Genomic DNA, 22,156 nt, shown 5'->3' on the forward strand with positions numbered 1-22,156 from the left:
AGCTCAGGCAATAATGTGAATGATGGGGAGTGGCTATAAATATGGATGAAGCTTCGCTCACTGACGACTCGCCTCCTGCTATGCCACCTGGTTCCTAATAGTTCTGGTACCTGTCCGTGGCCTGGAGGTTGAGGACCCCTGGTGTAAGAAGATGCCCTTGTCCTTAGGAGATACCTGCTGAAGTACTTAGGGACAATGTATTAAAATACCTGCAAATAATTTGCAGGTTCAGCCAAGAAACTTAAAAAATACATATAGAGAAGGGAGGAGTATGGAAGGAAAGGAAAGGAAGACCAGAGAGAAGAGACAAAATGAAGCAAATGTGACAAAATGTGAACAATAGTGCCATTAGATGTGGCATTATGAGCAATCATGGTTCTCTTCTTACAACTTTTCTGTAGTTTTAAAATTTCTAAAATAAAATGTTGATTTAAAAAAGAGCTTTTCGAAATTTTAAATAACAAGAACAAAGGTGCAAATACCCATCTAATTGCTGACTTTTGTGACCCTGATCCGTTTCTGCAGCTCTGTGCTCTCATTTATTTAACAGGTACATAATCATGCATGTAGTACATCATCTCCTCCCATCTTTATCCGGGAGCTTGGGTCCAAATTTTGCAGATGACCAAGACTGATTTCATTTAGTACTGGGCCATATCTGGCTTTGTTAGAGCTTTGGAGGAACCTAACTCCTTTTCTAGGAGAACAGCCTGAAGATTATTAGTCTTGGACTCTTCTCTCTCAGTTAGTTCTTAGGCCTAAAGGAGGGGCCAAAGCCTTCTTAAAGGAGATGATTCTTGAGTGGAATGTTTTAACTTTTATTATTTCCTTGTTACACAGAAATGATACATATACTGTGGAAAAATTAGAAAACAAACTAGTAAAATTTTTAAAATATTTGTAAATCTATTCTCAGAACCCAGAAGTAACCATTTATATCAACATTTTAAAGTGCAGGACTTACATGCAAATCAAATTTGCATTTTAGGAATATATCACTCTGGATGGGGGAGGCATATGCAAGACGGGAGGTCAGGAAACCAGGTGGTTGGGTTTGCAGTAGTCCAAAAGAGAGATGATAAAGGCGTGAGCCTTTATTGACCAGGATAGAGGAGGAGGAGATTAGATTTAAGATAGAGAGGAAGAAAAGAGGACAATACTTTCTACAGGAGAGAGAGAAGTCCAAGAAGCCTTCCAAGTTTTGTCTTGAGTCACTCAGTGAGGTGGCCCAAGAAGAGAAGAGGATGGAGGAGAGATAATCTGCTGAGCCAGTCAGACTCGATTCCCTCAGAATTTTGACTAAGGAATATTGAAAGCATCTGCCAGCTGTTAGCCAACAGGGAAAGGACGAGACATGCAGAGAGTAGTGTAGATGATGGGAGAGATGGTGCAGACTGAAGCAGAGGTGAGAGACTGGTCAGCTTCCACAGCCGCTGCAGATTCTGACAGCTTACCCAGGTCCCATCTGTGAAGAGGATGGTAGCTAAAGGGGAATCAGAGGATTTCTTTATTTGGTAGATTATTTCTTTGTTTGGAAATAGGATGAGCTAAAGACTGAAGTAGAAAGAAAAGACAAAGCGACAAGACTTTGGAAGCGATGTGTCATAGAGAATGCGTCCTTGGGTCTGAGGAAAGGCTGGGCAAACCGCACAAAGAAGAGGGACATAGGACACGAAGGATCCTGAACCTTGCACCAGGTTAAAGTCTCACCGAGTAATAAGAGAAAACCCTTTATAAGAAGCTTCATGTAAACTCACTTACATTAAGTATCATTTAATAAAAGTTTTTCCCTTTAAAACACATAATATCCCTAATATTTATGTATATCAACTCGTTTTTCAAAATAGCACTTAACTGTTAATTTGGTTATCCGTCTCACCCCTTACCATTTTATCAAAGCAACCAGATTTCCTGACATTTGTAGCTACTTAACATGTAAGCTTTTAAAAATGTCTTTTTAAAGTATAATTTTATTTATATTATGGAGCCAACTTTACTTAAATCAGAAGAATAATGGCTGAAATAGTTCCTTAAGGAATTTTAATGGATGGTTCGGTGGTGTGTGTTTTTGTTTGAGTTTTTGTTGTGGTGAGACAAAAAGGTCCTTGCACCACAGAAAAGAAATGATGTTGTTTGCCAAGTATAACAGTAGTTTTCAAGTATGTTGTTTTTCACCAAGCATAGCAAACCAATCTTAAATTTGAGGTTGTTGCTGCTGCCTGAAGAAAATTGGTGAATTTTTAAGTCTATTTTTGGTAGATTTAAAAATTTCCCTTTTTTTATTTTTGGTAGGTTGCATCCCATCTTTTGACCTCTCCACCCATAAGAATCTCAACTGGGAAAGATGCCTTCCCTGTTCTGAGCTGTGTTTCTTTCTCTGAGGACCCACTTTCTCATCACCACTGCTTATGCACAACTCTCATAGACACTCCAGCTTCATCTCTGTGACACCTGCTTCCCTAGGATGTGACTCATCTCATGCTCCCTCTGATCTGATTTCTCCCCGTCTGTACCACTCACACATCTCCACTCAGAGCTCCTTCCTAAAGCCCAATGCCAGGGGACAATCTTCAGAGCTCCCATCTATGTGTCACAAAGTCTGTACTCAGGAATTCCCCAGAGTTCTCAAATTTCCAGGGAACACCACCAGAGGCTCCCATATACTTTCTTTTGGGTACTCCTAAATCCTCATGCTCAGATAAAGGAATTTGGGGTAGATACCCAGTAGTGGGGTTGCTGGATCTAATAATAGATCTGCTTTTAGTTCTTTTAGAAGTCTTCATACTGTTTTCCATAGAGGTTGTACTAATTTACATTCCCACCAGCAGGGCATAAGCGTTCCCTTTTTACCACGTCTGCTCCATCTATTGTTTTTTGACTTTTTAATAATGTCCATTCTGGTTGGGGTAAGGTGGTAGGTACCTCATTTTATTTTAACTTGCATTTCCCTGATGATTAGTCATGTTGAGCATTTTTTCATGTTTGTTGACCATTTGTATATCTTCTTTTGAGAAATGTGTATTCAAGTCATTGGCCCACTTTTTAATGAGATTACTTTTTTCTTGCTGATTAGAGTTCTTTAGAGATTCTGAATATTAGTTTTTTGTCAGATGCATAGTTTGCAACTATTTTCTCCCATCCTGTAGGTTGTTTACTCTGTTGATTATTTCTTTTGCTGTGCAAAAGCTTTTTAGTTTAATTGGGTCCCATTTATTTATTTTCATTTTTGTTGCATTTGCTTTTGGAGTCTTAGTCATAAATTCTTTACCTATGCCAGTGTCCAAAGAGTACGTTTTCTTCTGGAATTGCTATGGTTTCAGGTCTTAGATTTAAGTCTTTAATCCATCTTAAGTTAATTTTTGTATACGATGAGAGACAGAGTTTCATTCTTCTATGTGTGGCTATCCAATTTTGGTGCTTCTTTGAAATGAATGAGTTATCTTTGACCAGTTGGTATCTAGACAAATATTTCCTTTTCCAAGGATAGGTAATTTTAATACTTCATCCCTAAGTACTTTGGCATGTACCTCCTAAGAATAAGGGCATCCTCTTACACCAGGGGTCCCCAACCCCCAGGCCACAGACCAGTACCAGAACCATTAGGTAATTGAGAAGTGGAGGCTACCTTTCCATACTTGTGGAAAATGGCCACATTCTGGGCTCTTACCAATCTTGACATCAGGCCATGAAATTAAAACTGTCTTGATAAAATTGATAATCTTCTTAGAGCCATGTTGGTCTAAGATCCAGCATGTTGATAGCGTTTACTCTCCTTGGCCTTTGTTTTAAAGAACCAGAAAGAATGTCTGAGAGAAGAATATTTGAAATACCACCTTATTTGGAAGGGGAGTTAACTTTGGTTGTGTGAAGTCACTCTTAGTGCTGAATCTCTTCCTTCTGTCTTCCCAGATGAGCCAGTGCTGTCAGCATTCATATTGTGGTGTTACTCTTTTTGCACTATCAGATCATACTAATGTCTGGTTTTTGGTGGCCTTTCTTATTTTTATAGTCAGCAATTTAGACTACAATGATTATGTTTAATTAAATGAATTTTTATACAGAACATTATACATTCTTATTCAATAAATATTTGTGGTAATATGTGTCAGACACTCTCCTAGGAGCCGAAGATACAAATATAAATAGAATACACAGCCCCAGCCATCAGGAGCCCTCACTCTAGGATGATTTATATATACTGTACATACCTGGGTGTATGTACATGCACAGATCCTTCATTGTGAAAACTGCAGCTGATATTCCCTTGTTGAAGAGTCAACACATTGTTTTAATTTTTAAAGGTGAAACTGACATTTGAAAATGCATATGCTGTGAAAAAGGAGACATCCCACCCAAGACAGAAAAAGACACAGTCGAACACAAGTGATTTAGTCAAGCTTCTCTGGGGAGAAGAGGTTGAAGGTATCCAGCAGAGCAGCCTAAACACTCCTCATATCATTATGTATCTCACGCTACAGCTCAACTCAGAAACCTCAAAGGAAGAGGTGAGTGTCCTCAAAAGTCCAAAGGAAAAAGTAAGGACCTTTTATCGTATTCCCAGTAAATAGTGAGTATATTTGATTTAAGGAAGAGACAAAAATGAATTAACTGTTGTTCTTTAAAATTGTGTATCTAATACTCTGTTATAGATATGAATATTTCATACCACAAATGTTTTTAAAATGAAAACAAATTATTCAGTTATTTCTGTAGGAAAAGAAAAAAGAGGAAGGTATCGTTGCAATATCTTTTAACTTAGAAGCTAAGGTCTTTTTAGGTTTTTTTGATGTGTTTCACTGAAGTATTACTTATACATAATAAAATTCAACAGTTTTAAGTGTACAATTTGATGAGTTTTGACAAATATATTACACTTTTGTAACCAGTATCACAATCATGATATGGGACATTTTTATCACCTCAAAAAATTTCCTCTGTGCCCTGTTATAATCAATCCCCTCCTGCTATTAATAGCTTTTAATGCAGGGGGATGTAGCATTAACTTTCTTACATAGGTTGTAAATAGTTTTTATGTTTTACTTATTTTTTTCAAATTCATTTTCAATGTTTATTGAATACCTACTTTTTGTCTAGCATAATATCAGATATTGGGTATTTTTATTTGCAGGTAAAGGAAATAATCCTAGTAAAGATAGTAAAATGTTTAAGTTCACATAGCTAGTAACTGACAATTTCGATTTAAGCTGAGATGTTTCCAAATTCTGTGCACTTTCTTTGATACCAGGTTACCTTTCAACATCAATGTTTTGAGGCTGTTGTTTTGTTCAAGTTTTATCTTTTATTATAAAAGGTTTCTTGTCTGCTTTGCCTATTCATAATTAAGAAAGATATAGAAATCTCCCCCTCTGATGAGGATTTGTCCATTTTTCCCTCCAGTTCTAAATATTTATGCTTTATATATTTTGAGACAATTTTGTTAGGTGCATTAATGTTTAGAATTATTAAATCTTCCTGGAGAAAACTGAACTTTTTGACATCATGATATGATCCTCTCCACCCTAGTTTGTTTCTGTCTTAAAGTCCTTTTTTAACATTAACGTTTTAAAAATAATATTTAATATCATAGAGCTTTATTTTGTAAGTATTTGAATTTTTTTTCTTTCTTTTTCTCAGTCTGTGTCCTTATGTATTTGACATCTCTTTTACACACAGCCTATTTCCAATATGGCAGTGTCTGTCTTCTAACAGACAAACTCAGTGAGTCCATTTATAGAGATTACTGATATATTTGAATTCATTTCTGCTATCTTCTTTAAAAATTTCTACTGGAACTGCTTTTTCTGTGATATTTTTCTTAACTATTTTTTCGTTGCTTGTATCGTTATTCTTGCTATATACTCTTTCTGTTTTTTAAATGATTACACTTAAAATTTTATCATGATATTTGTCTCAACAGATTCTAAAGTGAAACACTATTTTAACCCCTTTTCAAATAATTCAGAGCCTTTAATACACCTTAGCTTCAGTTACCCTTCCTTTACTCGTGCTATTGTCATCAATATTTTAGTGCTATCTCTTTTCTCCCTCATCTATAATTATACAACTACTACTTATTATTATTACATTTTATACACCATAAAATTTATAAATTAAGTATATATTATATAATACATAAATGATATTATAAAATTTATAAATATAATTATATATTATATATATGTTTGTTTTTAATATAAATATTCTATATTTCATACAGCTGTACCTAATTTAAATTTACAATTGTGCCTTATTTTTTCTTTACTCACCATCCTCTTACATTGGAAACTGTCCTTATTGGATCATTATTTTCTTCCTAAAACATATATTTTAAACATTTCTTTTTAGTGAATGTGTGTTGGTGATCAATTCTTTTTGTTGTTATTTATCTGATGATGTCTTCTTTTACCCCTTCCTGAAAGGTAGCTTGATAATTCTAGATTTTATTCATCTGGGTAGGCTACTTGCTATAACAAACAATCCTAATGTCTCAGTGGCTTAACATGATGAAAGTTTAGATCTCATTTCATTTAACTATTCCTGGTCATGTGGCTCAGTGACTCTAGCCTTTCTTCTAGTGTTCCTATTATTCCCAAGGGCTTAGGAGTCCTCCGTTAGATCCTTTGCATCTAGCTGGCCAATGAGAGAAGAGAGAAGCCAGGCTGTATCACACGGGACATTTTGGAGACCTGACTTGAAAGAAGTAACATCATTTCTGCTCATGTTCCATTGGGTAGAATTAGTCACATGGTCTATCCATATGCAAGGAAGTTAAGAAATGTAGCCTTCTTGTGTGGCCAGGAAGAAGATCAATTGAATACATGGGATTGCTTGTGACACCTAAGTAGATAGTTATTTTCTCTAATCTATTTGAAGATAGTATCCCTTTGTCTTTTGACCTCCATTATTGCTGTTAAGAAATCTACTGTCAGTCTGTCATTCCTTTGTAAGGAATGTGCCTTTTCTAGTGTTTGTTCAGCTTTTTACTCCTGTGCCCAAACTGTTGTTTAATCTCTCCATTGTGTTTTCTATTTAAGCAATTATGTATTTATTTTTAGAAGTTTCTGAAAAGTGTTTAATCAGCATTTCAAATCTGCCGTGATATTCCTGGTGATCTCTTGTTGCTTGCTCGTCTTTGTGACTCTATACTTGTAGACTCTATTCTGTATCTGCCCATTCTACTAGCTCTAGTCCTGAGAGGATTCTCACTTGTAATGGCTTGCCTTCTTATGTCCTTGGGGATCTTTGACTAAACTTATTGCTTGATGTTATCTTTGGGAGTCTTGTCATTCTAATGAGGGGATGCTCTCCTCCAGAGATAATTTGTTTCTTCTGCTTTTGCCACTGACCTACGATATTTCAGCCTTACTTGAGGGTATGGGCTTAACACAGTGGTACTAGGCTCAGCTCACCTACCTTGTTCCTAGCCCAGTACTCAGTGTCCTGACGGAAGCTGTCGTGGGAATCAGCCCTCAGGACAGCCCTGCTTCTGTCTTTCTGCCCACCACTCAACACTCCCAGCAGAGGCCCTAACTTGCTCTGCAATAGTGGAGGAGATTGGAAGGTTTTCCTTGGAAACCTCTCTGCTTCTTCTTGCATGTCAGCAATTTGACAAGTATGTTCTGGCCATGGATCTGGTTTTACAGCGCAAGGGTCTCTCAGAGCATCTAGTCAAACATAATGCTTTGAACAGAAGTGAGATTTAAAATGTTTTTAACTAATCTGTATCTCTTTCTTTTTGAAATCCTTCCAGTCTGTATTCTCAATGCTAACGCTATTTTATCCAAAAGGATGCATTTCCGTGTGTTGCTTCATATATCAAAATTTAATGAATAATCAAAATGGCAGAGAAGAAATTTACTTAGACACATTTTTGTTATTTTCTGTGTTCTGAAAAATACATACAGACCTAGAGTTAATAATTCTAATTTTTTGTGTGTAGTACTGATCCTTTATATTTTTAAAACAAATGAAATATTTAAGCATTTGTTATATAAAACATACAACAAATTTCCGGGATGATAACATCCTGAATCTTTCTAAGTCATTTTGGAGTAAGATACTGCTAAGACCTTTTGTCATCCTTGCCTTTCTTTCCATGGGAAAGTGTGTAGATGTTTCTCAAAAGAACAGGTTTCTGTCTGTTGCCAGCCCTGTATCAACATTGTAATTAAGAGAGGCTTTTATTCTCATTGAAAGAGTGGAAGCTGCTGCAAATGCATGCTACTAATAAGTGCTTAAAAATACAGCTAATTAAATTGGTTTGGAACCGTAGAGCTTGCCAGGTCTTTAACAGTGAGGCTTTTATGACTGGAATAGAGACCTTCTCAAATGACCTTTTTTAACTGGTATGGCTTAATTTATAACAAAATGTCATAAGGTCATTTTGTTTTCTGTGAGTTACATATTTAATAAAAGCTTATCTTCTTCAGGCTACAAGATTTCAAAATGTAAAGACCATAGGCTTGGAGATTTTGAAAAACTATTCAAAGAGTATATGGGGTTTTTTTTTGTTTAAAGTAGTGTATGGTATTTTGGCTAAATGTAATAAAATTATTTATTGGCCAAGATTTAAATATATTAAGTAGAAAACAGAAGATCTTAACTGATATTTAACTTAATTTCTAGATATAAAATAATGTTTTATAACTTTTTTACACTAGAATTACTGCAATAAAATTTTAGTTGTTAGGCAGAGTGTATTTGGCCAGCATATTCTATAGCAATTTGCATATATTGAATGTGCTTACTAAGTATAAAAAGCAGATGTCTCCAATTTATTTATATTTGTCATAATGTAAAAGTTGGCAAGACATGGAGACCATATCATGTAATTATTTATTGTATAGCGAGACCACAGCAAGATATATAATACTCTTTAGAGAGATGGAGAACCAGAGAAAATACATGATACTATTTAAGGAGTTTGGCTTTTCAATAGTGGCAATATTAATATTTATGGATACAGTCATTAAACAGGGCAACTGGAAGCCACTGAATTCTTCATGGTTCCTATCTTAACATTTTCATTTTGCCTGCTTTTAATTTTCCTTGTGAGAGAAATAAATGTTGCTTTAAGTAACAACAAAAAATGAGATACAGAATGGTTCATCTCTTTGTATGAAAGTATTAGCACAATGCACATCCTAATTTTGAAGTTTGTCATTTTCTTTCGTAAAAACTATCTGTTTCCTGGGACATGCTCTTCTTGAAAATAGAAAAATATAAGGCATTTTGTGAATTATCTTGTTCGTCTAGTATTTTCCATGATTTAAAATAAAATATGCTCGTTTAAAGTTTGAATTCAATTTAGTTTGTGGTATACACAGTGTCTCTAATTTGACAAATAAGATTTTATAATATTGTGACACTTTTTTCTTATTATCTATTTTATAATTTAGTTCTATATTCTCACTTTGTAAGTTTAATTGCTGTCTTGGCTTGGATTTAATGATTTCACCAAAAATGTTGAATACTGTCTTTTAAAAAATAATATAAAGGTAATTAAATTTAAAGACTCCTAATAGTTATTTGTGGTACCTGTGTAGCTATGTAACCACAGGAGATGAGAATAACTGTATAGTATTAACAAAGTATAATAAAATATTAGTATTATAAATTATTATTAAAGAGATTAAAGTTTAAAATTGTTTTAAATGAATTGTAGTTTAAATTAATCAGTATCCTACTTAGTATATTATTTGTTATGATGACTAATTTTGGCAGTCTCTAACTTATTTTCAAATGTAGTATTTTACATGCTAGTTAATGTGTTAAAATTCCAAGCATAGTTCTCCCCTTGTGTTTGAACAAAACTCCCACTGAAGCTGAAAGGATTCATTTTTTGTTCTTTTCTTAATGCAAAGTTTGAACTTGCCCTGACAAAGATAATGGTTGGAAAATTGGGTGGTTTGATCATTTGTTTCATTTAACAGCAGGAAATTCTTTATCATTATCCAATGTCTGAAGCATCTCAGAAACTTAAAAGTGTGAGAGGGATTTTTCTCACACTCTGTGACATGCTGGAAAACGTAACTGGGACACAAGTTACTAGGTAATAATTTTTATTTAGCTTTAATTCTGTTTTTTTCAAGTTCTTTTATTTCACCCTGACAAATAAAATGCTAAGACAAGTATCTGGTATACAAATATACTTGTATCTACAATGTATGTATTATATACATTATAGTCTATAATGTATGTATTATATACATTATAGACTATAATGTATGTATATACACGTATATATCTATACATTATAGATAGCGAGCTCTGAAGAATGTCTGCAGATTTTTGCTTCATCTAAGTTATTTCTACCAGTCATCTATTTGAAGTGTAGATTCTCAACACAGCTGTAGATCTGGGTGTTTTGGCACATTTTAAATAACAGTTGGGCCTATATTTATTATTCTTTCATGAAGGTGTATCTTTTAAGCATGGCATTATTATGAATCTCAGCTTTTTCATGTTTCTGTCTTGATCGTTAACTTCCTAGGCAATACCTTTATGGCAAACAGAATTGGCAAGAATGACTGAACACCAAAATTGGTCATATAGTTAGGACATATTCTGTTCTTACAACAATGATAGAAAAATACAGATTGTTCTTTAGGAGGGCTATTCATAATCTGTGAATTTTCCTACCCTTCCACCCTTCAAAATCTCCAATGTCTGTTATTCCACACTCTATGTCCATGTGTACACATTATTTAGCTCCCATTTGTCCCTTTAATCTAACTTGATTTAGGTTAAAGGCTTAAAAGTAAGACTTGACACTGTAAAAATGCTAGAGGAAAACCTAGGAAAAATGCTTCTGGACATTGGCCTAGGCAAATAATTCATGACTAAGACCTCAAAAGCAAATGCAGCAAAACCAAAAATAGACAAATAGGATAGATGCATTCATCATCAGTGCCATTACTCAATGATGGATGAGCAAAATTGATGTCAAATAATTTTATATTTCGAACTCTTAATATAGTCAGTTATAGAGTCAAATACCCATTCCATTGATTTATTAAGCCCTGATGTTGAAATGCCATAGTTAATTTATGTGAGGAAGAGGCTCAAAGCTTTTAGGTTTTGTGTTTTTTTTTTTCATAAAAGAAATCTAAGAATTATAAACAATTTTTCTTCCTTAATATTTCAACAATTTTAGACTTTATAAAGAGATTAAAGTTTAAAACTGTTTTAAATGAATTGTAGTTTAAATTAATCAGTATCCTACTTAGTATATTATTTGTTATGATGACTAATTTTGGCAGTCTCTAACTTATTTTCAAATGTAGTATTTTACATGCTAGTTATAAAAAGAAATTTTATCTCAAATTTCAACAGCCTCCATAATACTGAGAAAATATCAAGTTGGATTTTCTAGGCTTTAACTTTTTTTCCCCATATTCAGGTAGAAATGACATTTCTATGATTTTAAAAGAGGTAGAATCTACAAGGCAATAGAAAGAAGAATTTTATGTTTTAACTAATTAAAAGTCATGTTTAACTATGTGACTTTAATATAGTGTATATACAAACTGTTTATTTTCAATACAGTAGTACTGGAGGCTCTATTTAGTTGATAAATTTGGGTTCATAAAAGCATATTACAGGCCTCTTTTTATTTTTTAAAAATCTTTATTGAGATATAGTACATAAGTGATACAATTCACCCATCTGAAGTGCATGTGTAATCCTAAAATTGGTATGGAACCAAAAAAGAGCCTGAATAGCCAAAGCAGTCCTCAGCAAAAAGAACAAAACTTGGAGGCATCACATCACCTGACTTCAAATTATACTACAAGGCTATAGTAACCCAAAACACCATGGTACTGGTATAAAAATAGACACACAGATCAATGGAACAGAATAGAGAACACAGAAATAAAGCCACATGTCTATAGCCAATTGATCTTTGACAGAGTTGACAAAAATATACACTGGAGAAAGCACACCCTATTCAATAAATGGTGCTGGGAAAGTTGGATAGCCATATGCAAAAGAATGAAACTGAACCCATCTCTCACCATATACAAAAATGAACTCAAGTTAGATTAAAGACTTAAGTGTAATGCCTGACACTATAAAAATGCTAGAAGAAAACTAGGAAACACTCTTCTGGACATTGGCCTAGGCAAATAATTCATTAGTAAGACCTCAAAAGCAAATGCAACAAAACCAAAAAATAGGTAAGTAGGACTTAATTAAACTAAAAAGTTTCTACACAGCAAAAGAAATAGTCCAGAGTCAATAGATAGCTTGCAGAATGAGAGAAAATATTTTCAAATTGCACATCCACCAACTAATATCCAGAATCTATATAAGGAACTCAGACAACTCAACAAGAAAACAACAAATAACCCCATTAAAAAGTGGGCAAAGGACATGAACAGACATTTTTTAAAAGAAGACATACAAATGGATAACATGCATATGAAAAAATGCTCATCACTAATCATCAGAGAAATGCAAATTAAAAGCACAATGAGATAACATCTTACACCAGTCAGAATGGCTATTATTAAAAGGTCAAAAAATAACAGATGCTGGTGAGGATGCAGAGAAAAGGGAATGCTTATACAGTGCTGGTGGAATTGTAAATGAGTACAACCTCTACAGAAAACAGTATGGATATTTCTCAAAAAACTAAAAATAGAACTACAATTTGATCCAGTAACCCCATGACTGGGTATATACCCAAAGGATAAGAAACCATTATATCAAAAAGATACCTGCACTCATATATTTATGAGTGCTATTCACAATAGCAAAGATAATGGAATCAATCTAAGCATCCATCAACAGATGACTGGATAAAGAAAATGTCGTGTATGTATATACGATGGAATAAAAAAGAACAAATAAATAAATGGAATAAATTAAATAAATAAATGGAATAAATAACAGAGAATGAAATCATGTCATTTGCAGCAATGTAGATAGAACTGGAGGCCATTATCTTAAGTGAAACAACTCAAACAGAAAGTCAGATATTACATATTCTCACTTATAAGTGGGGGCTAAATAATGTATACACACATATGTAGAGTGTAAAATAACAGACACTGGAGATTTTGAAGGGCGAGAGAGGAGTCAGAAATGAGAAACTACTTAATGGATACAATGTACACTCCTCAGGTGATGGTTACACTAAAAGTCCAGACCACCACCATACAGCATCCATCTATTAAAACTGTACTTGTACCCCCTAAATATATACAAATAAATAAATTTTAAAGTGTACAAGTAAATGCTTTTTGGTGTATTCACAGATATGCGCAACCCTCATCAAAGTCCATTTTAAAACATTTTTCTCACCTCAGAAAGAAACCCTATACCCTTTAGCTCAGCGAGCCCAACCCCTGGGCAACTGCTAATCTACTTTCCATTCCTATAGATAACCCTGTTCTGGATATTACATATGAATGGAATCATTTAATGTGTGGCTCTTTGTGACTGGCTTCTTTCATTTAGTATAAGGAGGTGCATTTCATTTAGCATAAGGAGGTGCATTCCTCCTTTTCAGTCTTATTAGAAAGAAAATTTAAGTTTCTCTGTGCGGTGCTGCTTTTTTTTTTTTTTTGCCTTTATTTTTTCTACTGTAAAGAATAGATGTTATTTCACCTAATATTTAGATTTTGTTATTAACCATGAGATACGGGTTAAATGTGGAAAGCAGTAAATACAGCTAGAAAAACTTTTCTGAGAAGGTAATAAATATGAAAATTATTTTAGGGGTTCCTTAGCAATGTGTGTATCTTTTGTTGCATAAACACTTTTTAAACTATAGTAATATTAGTATACTAGAAGAGGCTGATATTTGTCTAAAAGTGTATGCATTTCTAAAAGTATTAAGGCAAAAGCAATGTTCTCTGTGAAAAAATTCATTTTATAATTTATATTTTAAATTCCACACACTTAAGTTCTCTATATTATCATAGTTCATTATTATATCTCTTTTTGGAACATATTTAAAATTTTAAAACTTCACTGAAGTATAATGAAGTAAACTGAACATATGTAAAATGTATAATTTGATTAGTTTTCACATAGGTGTATACCCTGAAACTATCAACACAGTGAATACATTCATCACCCCAAAAGTTTCCTTGAGAACACATTTAAATCTGACTTACATTTTGGTTACTTGTTTATATATTCATGTCCCATACTGATTGTCATCTCAGCTGGGACTACATCTTCCTTTCTTTAGCAAATCATCTTCATAAATAGGCAGTCACAAAATATTTGTTAAATTAACCAACTGAGATGAAGCTTTCTTTTTGTTTTGTTTTGTTTTGTTTTGTTTTGTTTTGTTTTGTTTTTGAGACAGGGCCTCGCTTTGTCACCCATGCTGGAGTGCATTGGTGCAAGCATGGCTCACCGCAGCCTTGACCTCCCAGCCTCAAGTGATCTTCCCATCTCAGTCCCCACCCCTAGGGACTACAGGACCACTCCACTATGCCCAGCTAATTTTTTTCTTTTTTTAAGAGATGGGATCTTACTTTGTTCCCCAGGCTGGTCTCAAACTCCTGGGCTCAAGTGATCTTCCCACTTTAGCTTCCCTTAAGTGCTGGGATTATAGGTATGATCCACTGCACCCAGTTTTGAAGCTTTCTTTTGAGAAAAAAAATTATATTTAGTCACTTAATGTTAGCAAGAGAATTTCAACTTTTTTTTTTTTTTCTATAATGGGTCTACTTTTGTTTGGCCTAGAGTTTTCTTTTTTCTTTTTTTGAGATAGAGTCTCACTGTGTCACCTAGGCTGGAGTGCAGTGGCACAATCTTGGCTCACTGCAACCTCTGCCTCCCGGGTTCAAGCACTTCTCGTACCTCAGCCTCCCGAGTAGCCGGGATCACAGGCATGCACCACCCCACCAGGCTATCTTTTGTAATTTTAGTAGAGACAGAGTTTTGCCATGTTGGCCAGGCTGTTCTCGAACTCCTGACCTCAAGAGATCCATCTGCCTTGGTCTCCCAAAGTGCTGGGATCATAGGTGTGAGCCACCACGCCCAGCGTGGCCTACAGTTTTCTGTTTTGTTTTTTTTTAACATGTTGGAGTATATTTTTACTGTCATATAATTCCTTGCGTTTTTTGTGTGACAGATATATGAAAAGAAATCTACTTATTAAGTATGTAGTTCTTAAATCATGCCATATGCAATCTTTTATGAATTATACTTACAATTTTATGACATTTAAAGATACTCTAACCTTGTTTTGAATTTATCGTTTCTTAGCTCATCCCTCCTTTTAAATGGAAAACAAATTCATGTGGCTTATTGGAAAGAATCTGACAAGTTGTTGCTAATTGGCCTGCCTGCTGAAGAGTAAGTTGAGGTTTTTGCTTACCTTAAGATCATTTCAAAATAATGTTAACTTTTGTTTTGTTAAAATTATTACATTTTTGTCAAAAGACAAACTCCTTGAACAGTTTTACAGTTTAAAGATCTATTGCACTAGTAAAATAGTTACCTGTGTTCGTTTGGTATGAATAATGCAGAAAGGTGCCATGAAGCCTCAGCTGGGCCAATCAGTAAGGGTGGGGCTGTCAATACACTTGCTTCTTTTGTGGTCAGTAGAGAGGTGGCTGAGAGATGAACTCTGCCTCTGCTTAAATTTTTGACAATATTGTGATTTGGATTTTGCGCACTTACAATTTTTTACTGTTGGAGGTTTTGGAGAATTAAGGGTCAGCAGAAGGGTATTTTGCCCTGATGTTGAGCATCTTTGACAAAATAAGGTATATGTAACTCTAAAGTGACTTCTCTAATGGTACATCTTATATTATCATGGTCTCCCTCTTAACTTTTTTGTGAGTATTTTGAAGTATACATTATTTTAATAGTTGGAGGTAAAAGCAGGATTGACATTATAATAAACTGACCTTGTGCTCCAGGGACTGCATTAGGTACTTTACATTTATTAAACTCATTTAATCTTCAAAATCACTTCCAGACATACTTAGTGATTATTGGCTCCATTTTACATATGAGGAAAGTAAAATCAAAAGAGGGTTCAGTAACTTGCCAAAGCTCGCATAATCAGCAAGAGGCAGGATTGGAAATTGAATGAGGGTCTGTCTGAATTCTTTCTACAACATTGATTCCCTAATGTCATAGGACATTGAAAACTAAGGGAGAAATAGACTACAAGTATGGAGAATGGCCCTAAAGAGATGGACTTAACTACTATTATAATAGTGTTACGTTAATGTTCAATGGTTTTTAAAACTTGTAATTTAGACTTTTGCCTACTTTAAAAGGTATTCAGACAACTTTTATTAAGTAATTAAACACACTTTAGTTTTCTCCTTTGGTCTGTAGAATCATAGCATATGGTCTACAAAATAGGAATCAAATATCAAAATAAATACTATAATATGTGATGGATACAACTTCAGAAGAATACCAATTGAGATAAATTTTCTCTTGATGTTGCTTCAAGCTTCCCAGGAAAGAAAAAGATGTACCAGAAAGATGCATTATCTAGCCAATATGAATGTGAATATGACTATTTTTTATTACTAATGAATTTGTTAACCGGATTTCCTTCATTATATAGCAGTGTATTCATTTTTTATTGCTGTGTAACAAATTGTTCCCAAAAACATAGGGGTAATTTAAACTTAAATAGTAAACATTTATTAACAGAAAGGTGTTTTCATGGTTCAGGAATCCAGGAGTAACCTAGCAGGTAGTTCTGCCTCAAGGTCTTTTCTTGAAGTTACAGTCCAGTGTTGGCCAGGGATGGGCTTATCTGAAAGCTTTAACTGGAGCTGGAGAATCTGCTTCCAAAGTGGCTTACACACATGGCCATTGTCAGTTTCTTGCCACATGGACCTCTCCATGTAGCTGCTTGGGTATCCTCATAACATGTCAACTGGCTTCCTCCAAAGTGGCGAGCCGAAAGACGGAAAGAGGAGGATGCTACAAGACCTTTTGTGGCTTAGCCTTAGAAGTGATACACTGCCATTTCCACAATATTTGTCATTTCCACCATTCTGTTTGTTAGAATTGAGTTACTAAGCTCAGCCCACACTCATGGGGAGAGGAATTAAGCCTCACTTCTTGAGGGGAAGAGTATCAAAGAATTTGTGGACCTATTTTACCATCACAAACAGGAATTCCAAAGATGGCTACAGTGAAAAATATCAAAATGATTATGTTTTGAAGGTAACTTTAATTTTGGACAGAAAGAAATATAATCTACCATAAATGTGGGGTTCAAATCTTTTAACATGGGGGGATAATGGCAATGTGACATATACTAGATGAGGGCACTCTTTAACCAGCCACACAAGAGAAAAATGTGTGTTTTTCTGTCTAAAATAGGATACTGAACCCTTCTCAGAGACTGTCCTTTGGGTTTGGATTATGAGGAACAAAGGAGTTGTTTAGAAAGTATGGGTCTACAGCCAGGCAGTGGCTCACACCTGTAATCCTAGCACTTTGGGAGGCCAAGGCTGACGGATTGCTTGAGCTCAGGAGTTCAAGACCAGCCTAGGTAACATGGTGAAACCCCGCCTCTACAGAAAATACAAAAATTAGCCAGGCATGGTGGCATGCACCTGTAGTCCCAGCTACTTGGGAGGCTGAGGTAGGAGGATTGCTTGGGCCTTGGAGGCAGAGGTTGCAGTTAGCTGTGATGCTGCCACTGTACTCCAGCCTGGGTGACAGAGCAAGACAGTCTCAAAAAAAAAAAAAAAAGAAAAGAAATAAATTATGGGTTTACAAGGATTGGAGAACATCCAGAATGAGATGATTTAGGATGTAGCAGCAGAGTAAAACATGTCTCTTTAAGACTTTTGTAGCAGCCCAAAAGGCAAAAGAGAAGAAAGAAAATACAGTGGTAAGATAAAGGTAGCATAGGCAGTTAGAGGGAGGAAAGGCAGACCTGGATAAGGAACTGAGCAAAGGCTGTTCAACCACACTCTGATGACACCAGCCGAATCAGCTAGGCAGAGACAGTTTCCAGGTGAGGTTGTATCCTGAAGCCAACAAAGGACTGTCACTGCTGAGCTCTGGACCAAGGTTGTGCCACATGAGGGATGCTCTAGCCAATTTCTCAATCTTTATTAATCAGGGTGGGGGAAGGGAGACCATCTTCCCTAAATATTTATGTCATTCCTATTCTAAAGAACTTGGCTTGATAAGTTAGAATTAATTTGAAGATCCCCTTTATTCTCTTTCCTGAGCTTCCAGTGAAAAGTAAGCTTGAGCCATCTCTTTACCCTTCTCTTAAATGCTCACACCAACCCTCTGTTCCAGATTATTTTCCCTCTTCTATCTCATATCACATAACTAAAAGATAGGTAGTATTATTCAAACTTGGAAATAGAGTATTGAGAGATCACGCATAAGCACCTCTTCAGTGTCAACTTACATGTCTTCGTGTCACCAACATTTTGCACGTGCTTTGTAATTGAACTCACAGCCCTGGGATTTTCTCCTCATCAATCTCAGTGCCATAGACTGCGTGTTTCCCTCCTCACCTCTATGCCTTTTATAAGCAGGGTGAGAAAAGTGCTGTCCCACAGAATTTAGGGTGGGGCACATGATCGAGGGACATGTGTTTTCAGATGGGAAGATCACATTCCCGTGATGGCTGCAGTGAATAGTGGAAACCTAACCAGGAGGACGGTGTGGGGTAGTGGGAGAATAACTTTGGGTCTAAGAAGATGAGTGCTCACCAGCAGGCTCTACTCCCTTTCTACCCTTGCAGAAATTATGTAATTTCTTGGACTTCTGTTTACTCATTTGTATAATGGGAATAATAAGAGCTACCTTATAAAATTCTTACAAGGCTTCAATGAGAAAATATAAGTCCATTTCTTTATTTCCTTTCTCCTACTTTCTTCCCATTCTCCATTTCAATTAAGAGTGTGTTTTTGTCACAGGATTTGGAGGCCCAGTTGATATGTGGGTAATACTAAAAAGTGTCAAGAATTTAGCATTTCTTTTTATGGGCCCAGGTCTTGTAAAAACTAGTTTATTTGCATTAATTTTATTTAATCCTCAGAATCAATCTGAGAAGGGCTTGGTGACTATTGGCCTCATTTTACAGATGAAGAAACTGAACTTTAGAGAGAGTTACATGATTTACAAATAAATGGTATTATAAAATCCCTGTTAGATTCATGCTGGAACTAAATCTAGAATAAAGTGATCAATGGTCACCGAAAGCGACCGTTTTATACAGCTTTACTCAGAGTTGACACACATACTTTTCACATTCCGTATGTGTAAAATTCAAGGATGATCTGCTTCTTTTAGATAAATGTCATTTGATTATGTTGTAAATTAATACGCGTAATTTTTCTTTTTTAGAGTTCCTCTTCCTCGGCTAAGGAACATGATAGAAAATGTCATCCAAACCTTAAAATTTATGTATGGTTCTTTAGATAGGTAAGTACTTCTTCAAATTGAATCTCAAGTTTTAATTATGTGATTCTAAGTCACCTTTTGCATTTAAGACCATTTCTTGCTTGACAGGTTAGTTATTTGTCTCCTTTTCTCCTCCTCCCCTCTTTCCTCCTCCTCTTCCTCCTCCTCCTTCTTCCTTCTCCTCCTCTTCCTTCCCCTCCTCTTCCTTCCCCCTTTCTCTTTCCTTATTCCTCCACCTCCTTCTTTTTCTCCTTCCTCTTCTTATTTTCTCCTCTTTTATTACTGGCTTTTATGTTACAACAGTAGACAGTTTTTCATTTGATTCATTTCCTTTTTTTTTTTTCCTTTTTGGTCTCATATATGACTTTAGTGAAATTTCTTAGTGAATTAGTGATATAACCACAACTGTGTCCTGATTTGATATATTTCTGTAGGGGCAAATGTAAGAGTATTTCTTCATAACAGATACAGACAAGAGAAAGACTTAAAATACATTTTTGTGTTTTTCTTTGCTTATAAGACCATCAAATTCACTATCCTGAAATATGCTTCTTTCTCAAAAAAATTACTTTAGTAAAAAATTTATGCACTATTATTTAAAAAGACATACAGTAGAGATGGTATTGACTGGTTTTGTTTGTGTCCTTCCATATATTTTCTATACAATAAAAATATACATACTCCCTTTTTAATAAAAATATGCTATTATGCATATTTTTCTGCTTCTTGCTTTTTTAACCTTCTTGATTGGAAGGCAGAAATTTGAGGTAACATTTAACATTTGAACACATGAAATTGGGTATGGGAAATCGATTTTTCTCTTAGTGACTTTTGTTCTTGTATTGCTGAGGGCTAAAATGGTATCTTTATGTTTAAAGCCTTAGGAGTATATCAATACAAAAATCTAAAGGCAGTTTATGCATTTTTCCAAACCATAGTGATATCAGCTCTCTGTTTATCTATAGTGGATCTTTGTTCTCATTGTTCTCACAGTATCATGAAGGAATTTTCTGTGATTGTGTCATCTGGGAAAATTATCTAGTTTGCAGTGTTCTCTAGAGGAACCACTGAGGAGGTACATCCCTGTCAAACCTGATTGCTTACCAACATTTTCCAAATGAGTGAGCTACAAAGAGCTGGGCATCCATAAATAGTGCTTTTACCTCTTACTAATAAGGAAATTTTTAACCAATGAAGAGTAAGAATGTGGTTATGAACTGCCTGTTTAAGTTTACTCAACAGAAGCAAACTTTGCCATATTTTGCCCTAATTGAAGCTTTCTGTTTTCATAAAACCGGAGATTATCAAAGATTAAATTTTTGCAATGAGTTTCATACATGAAAATAGTCCATTGGAGTTGTCCTACAAATTCCATTAGAGTAGACTGGGGACAGAGAGACCTAATTTCTCTTTCATCTTGAAATTTATCTTCCATTGATAGTGGAAGTATCTTTTTGATGGCAGCAAATTTAACTCTTCTACTTCAAGTGAGAATTTAAAGAGCAAACCACAATAATAAATGTGAAGATCCATTGAGTTCTTAAAACCAAGAAGCACAGTGAATCCAGGATGTTATTAATAGACATTTTGTAAAAATTTTTTATAACAACTTTTTTTCTGATTATGAAAGATATTAAGGGCCAACTGTGAAAAATTACAAAAAGACCAAAAAGTGTAGAGACTTAATTATCTTTTTAAAGTTGTGAGCTGGTTAATTCTCTATGAGCCACAGAAAGCTGACTATATACTAACAGTTTAGTGTTGTGACCAAATTAAAGCTATAACAATTTCCTTCACCATTCCCAACTAATTCATCAGCAAGTCGTGATCAGTCTGTCTTCAAAATCTCCAATCTGTCCATTTCTCTTTATCTTTACTATTGCCCTGTCCAGCCACTGCTATCTCTCACACACTACAGTAGCCTCCTAACTGGTCTCCTTCCCTTCATTCTTGCCACTTGAACTAATTTTCATATAGCAATTAGCATGATCTTTCTACATTATTATCTGGCTCCTACCTACCCCTCTGACTTGAGATATCAAACCACGCGTGCCTCCTCTGCACTGTATTGCAAACACCCTGGCAAAGCTTTTCCCCAGTCCAGGGCTTTTGTACTTTTTCTTCTTGCTGGATCTTTCTGACATTGGAATATCAGCTCAAATGCCCTTTCTCAGAGATTCTTCTCTAGCCATTCAACCTAAAATAGCGAACCTGTCACACCACTCATTCACATTGTGCTATTTTCTGCATAGTCCTTTATAGGAATTCATGTTTTTTACTGTTTGTTCATTTGCTGTCTTTCTCCATTAGAACATAAGCTTCATGGGAGCTCATTGTCTTTTGTCTTGATATTTTTACTGCCATACCTCCAGCAATGAGAATAGTGCCTGGAATGTAGTAGTCACTCAAATATTTGTTGGATGAATCAGCAAATATTATTTTGATATGCCAATAGCATATGTACCTGCTATTTTGTCATTCAGTGAGCTGTTCCAATAAATGCTTGCAGTCAATGCTGTGTTACTTTTATATGGCTAAAACCAAGTATTTCGGTTTTTTCTGTCATTTTGTTTTTTGAGTTCTTTGATGTTATACCTTCAGTAGTAAAGAGGGGAGGAAATAACTTATGCTTATTATGTACTTACTGTTTACCAGTAAATAATAAGCATAATAAGAACTTATGCTTGTTATGTTCTAGGCATTCTGCACGTGAGCTAGATTGTATTAACCCTATTTTTACAGAGTTGGAAACCAAAGTTAGAGAAAGGTTAGGTGATTT

General features: G+C 35.0%; 1 protein-coding gene across 6 annotated transcripts in view; it reads left to right on the forward strand.

The window, feature by feature from the left end:
- INTU (inturned planar cell polarity protein) overlaps window positions 1-22,156 on the forward strand; it is a 92,876-nt gene that overhangs the window by 29,849 nt on the left and 40,871 nt on the right. For 5 of the 6 annotated variants that reach the window (XM_058436736.1, XM_032146981.2, XM_058436735.1 and 2 more), the window contains 4 exons: window positions 4,302-4,505; window positions 9,933-10,051; window positions 15,232-15,321; window positions 19,321-19,398. In XM_058436736.1, the coding sequence (XP_058292719.1) occupies window positions 4,302-4,505; window positions 9,933-10,051; window positions 15,232-15,321; window positions 19,321-19,398 (491 nt within the window). The remainder of the gene's footprint in view (window positions 1-4,301; window positions 4,506-9,932; window positions 10,052-15,231; window positions 15,322-19,320; window positions 19,399-22,156) is intronic. The other variant, XM_058436734.1, reaches the window with a different exon arrangement.

Source organism: Hylobates moloch, unplaced genomic scaffold (genome assembly GCF_009828535.3).
Source record: "Hylobates moloch isolate HMO894 unplaced genomic scaffold, HMol_V3 SCAFFOLD_3, whole genome shotgun sequence".
NCBI classification, from domain to species: Eukaryota; Metazoa; Chordata; class Mammalia; order Primates; family Hylobatidae; genus Hylobates; species Hylobates moloch.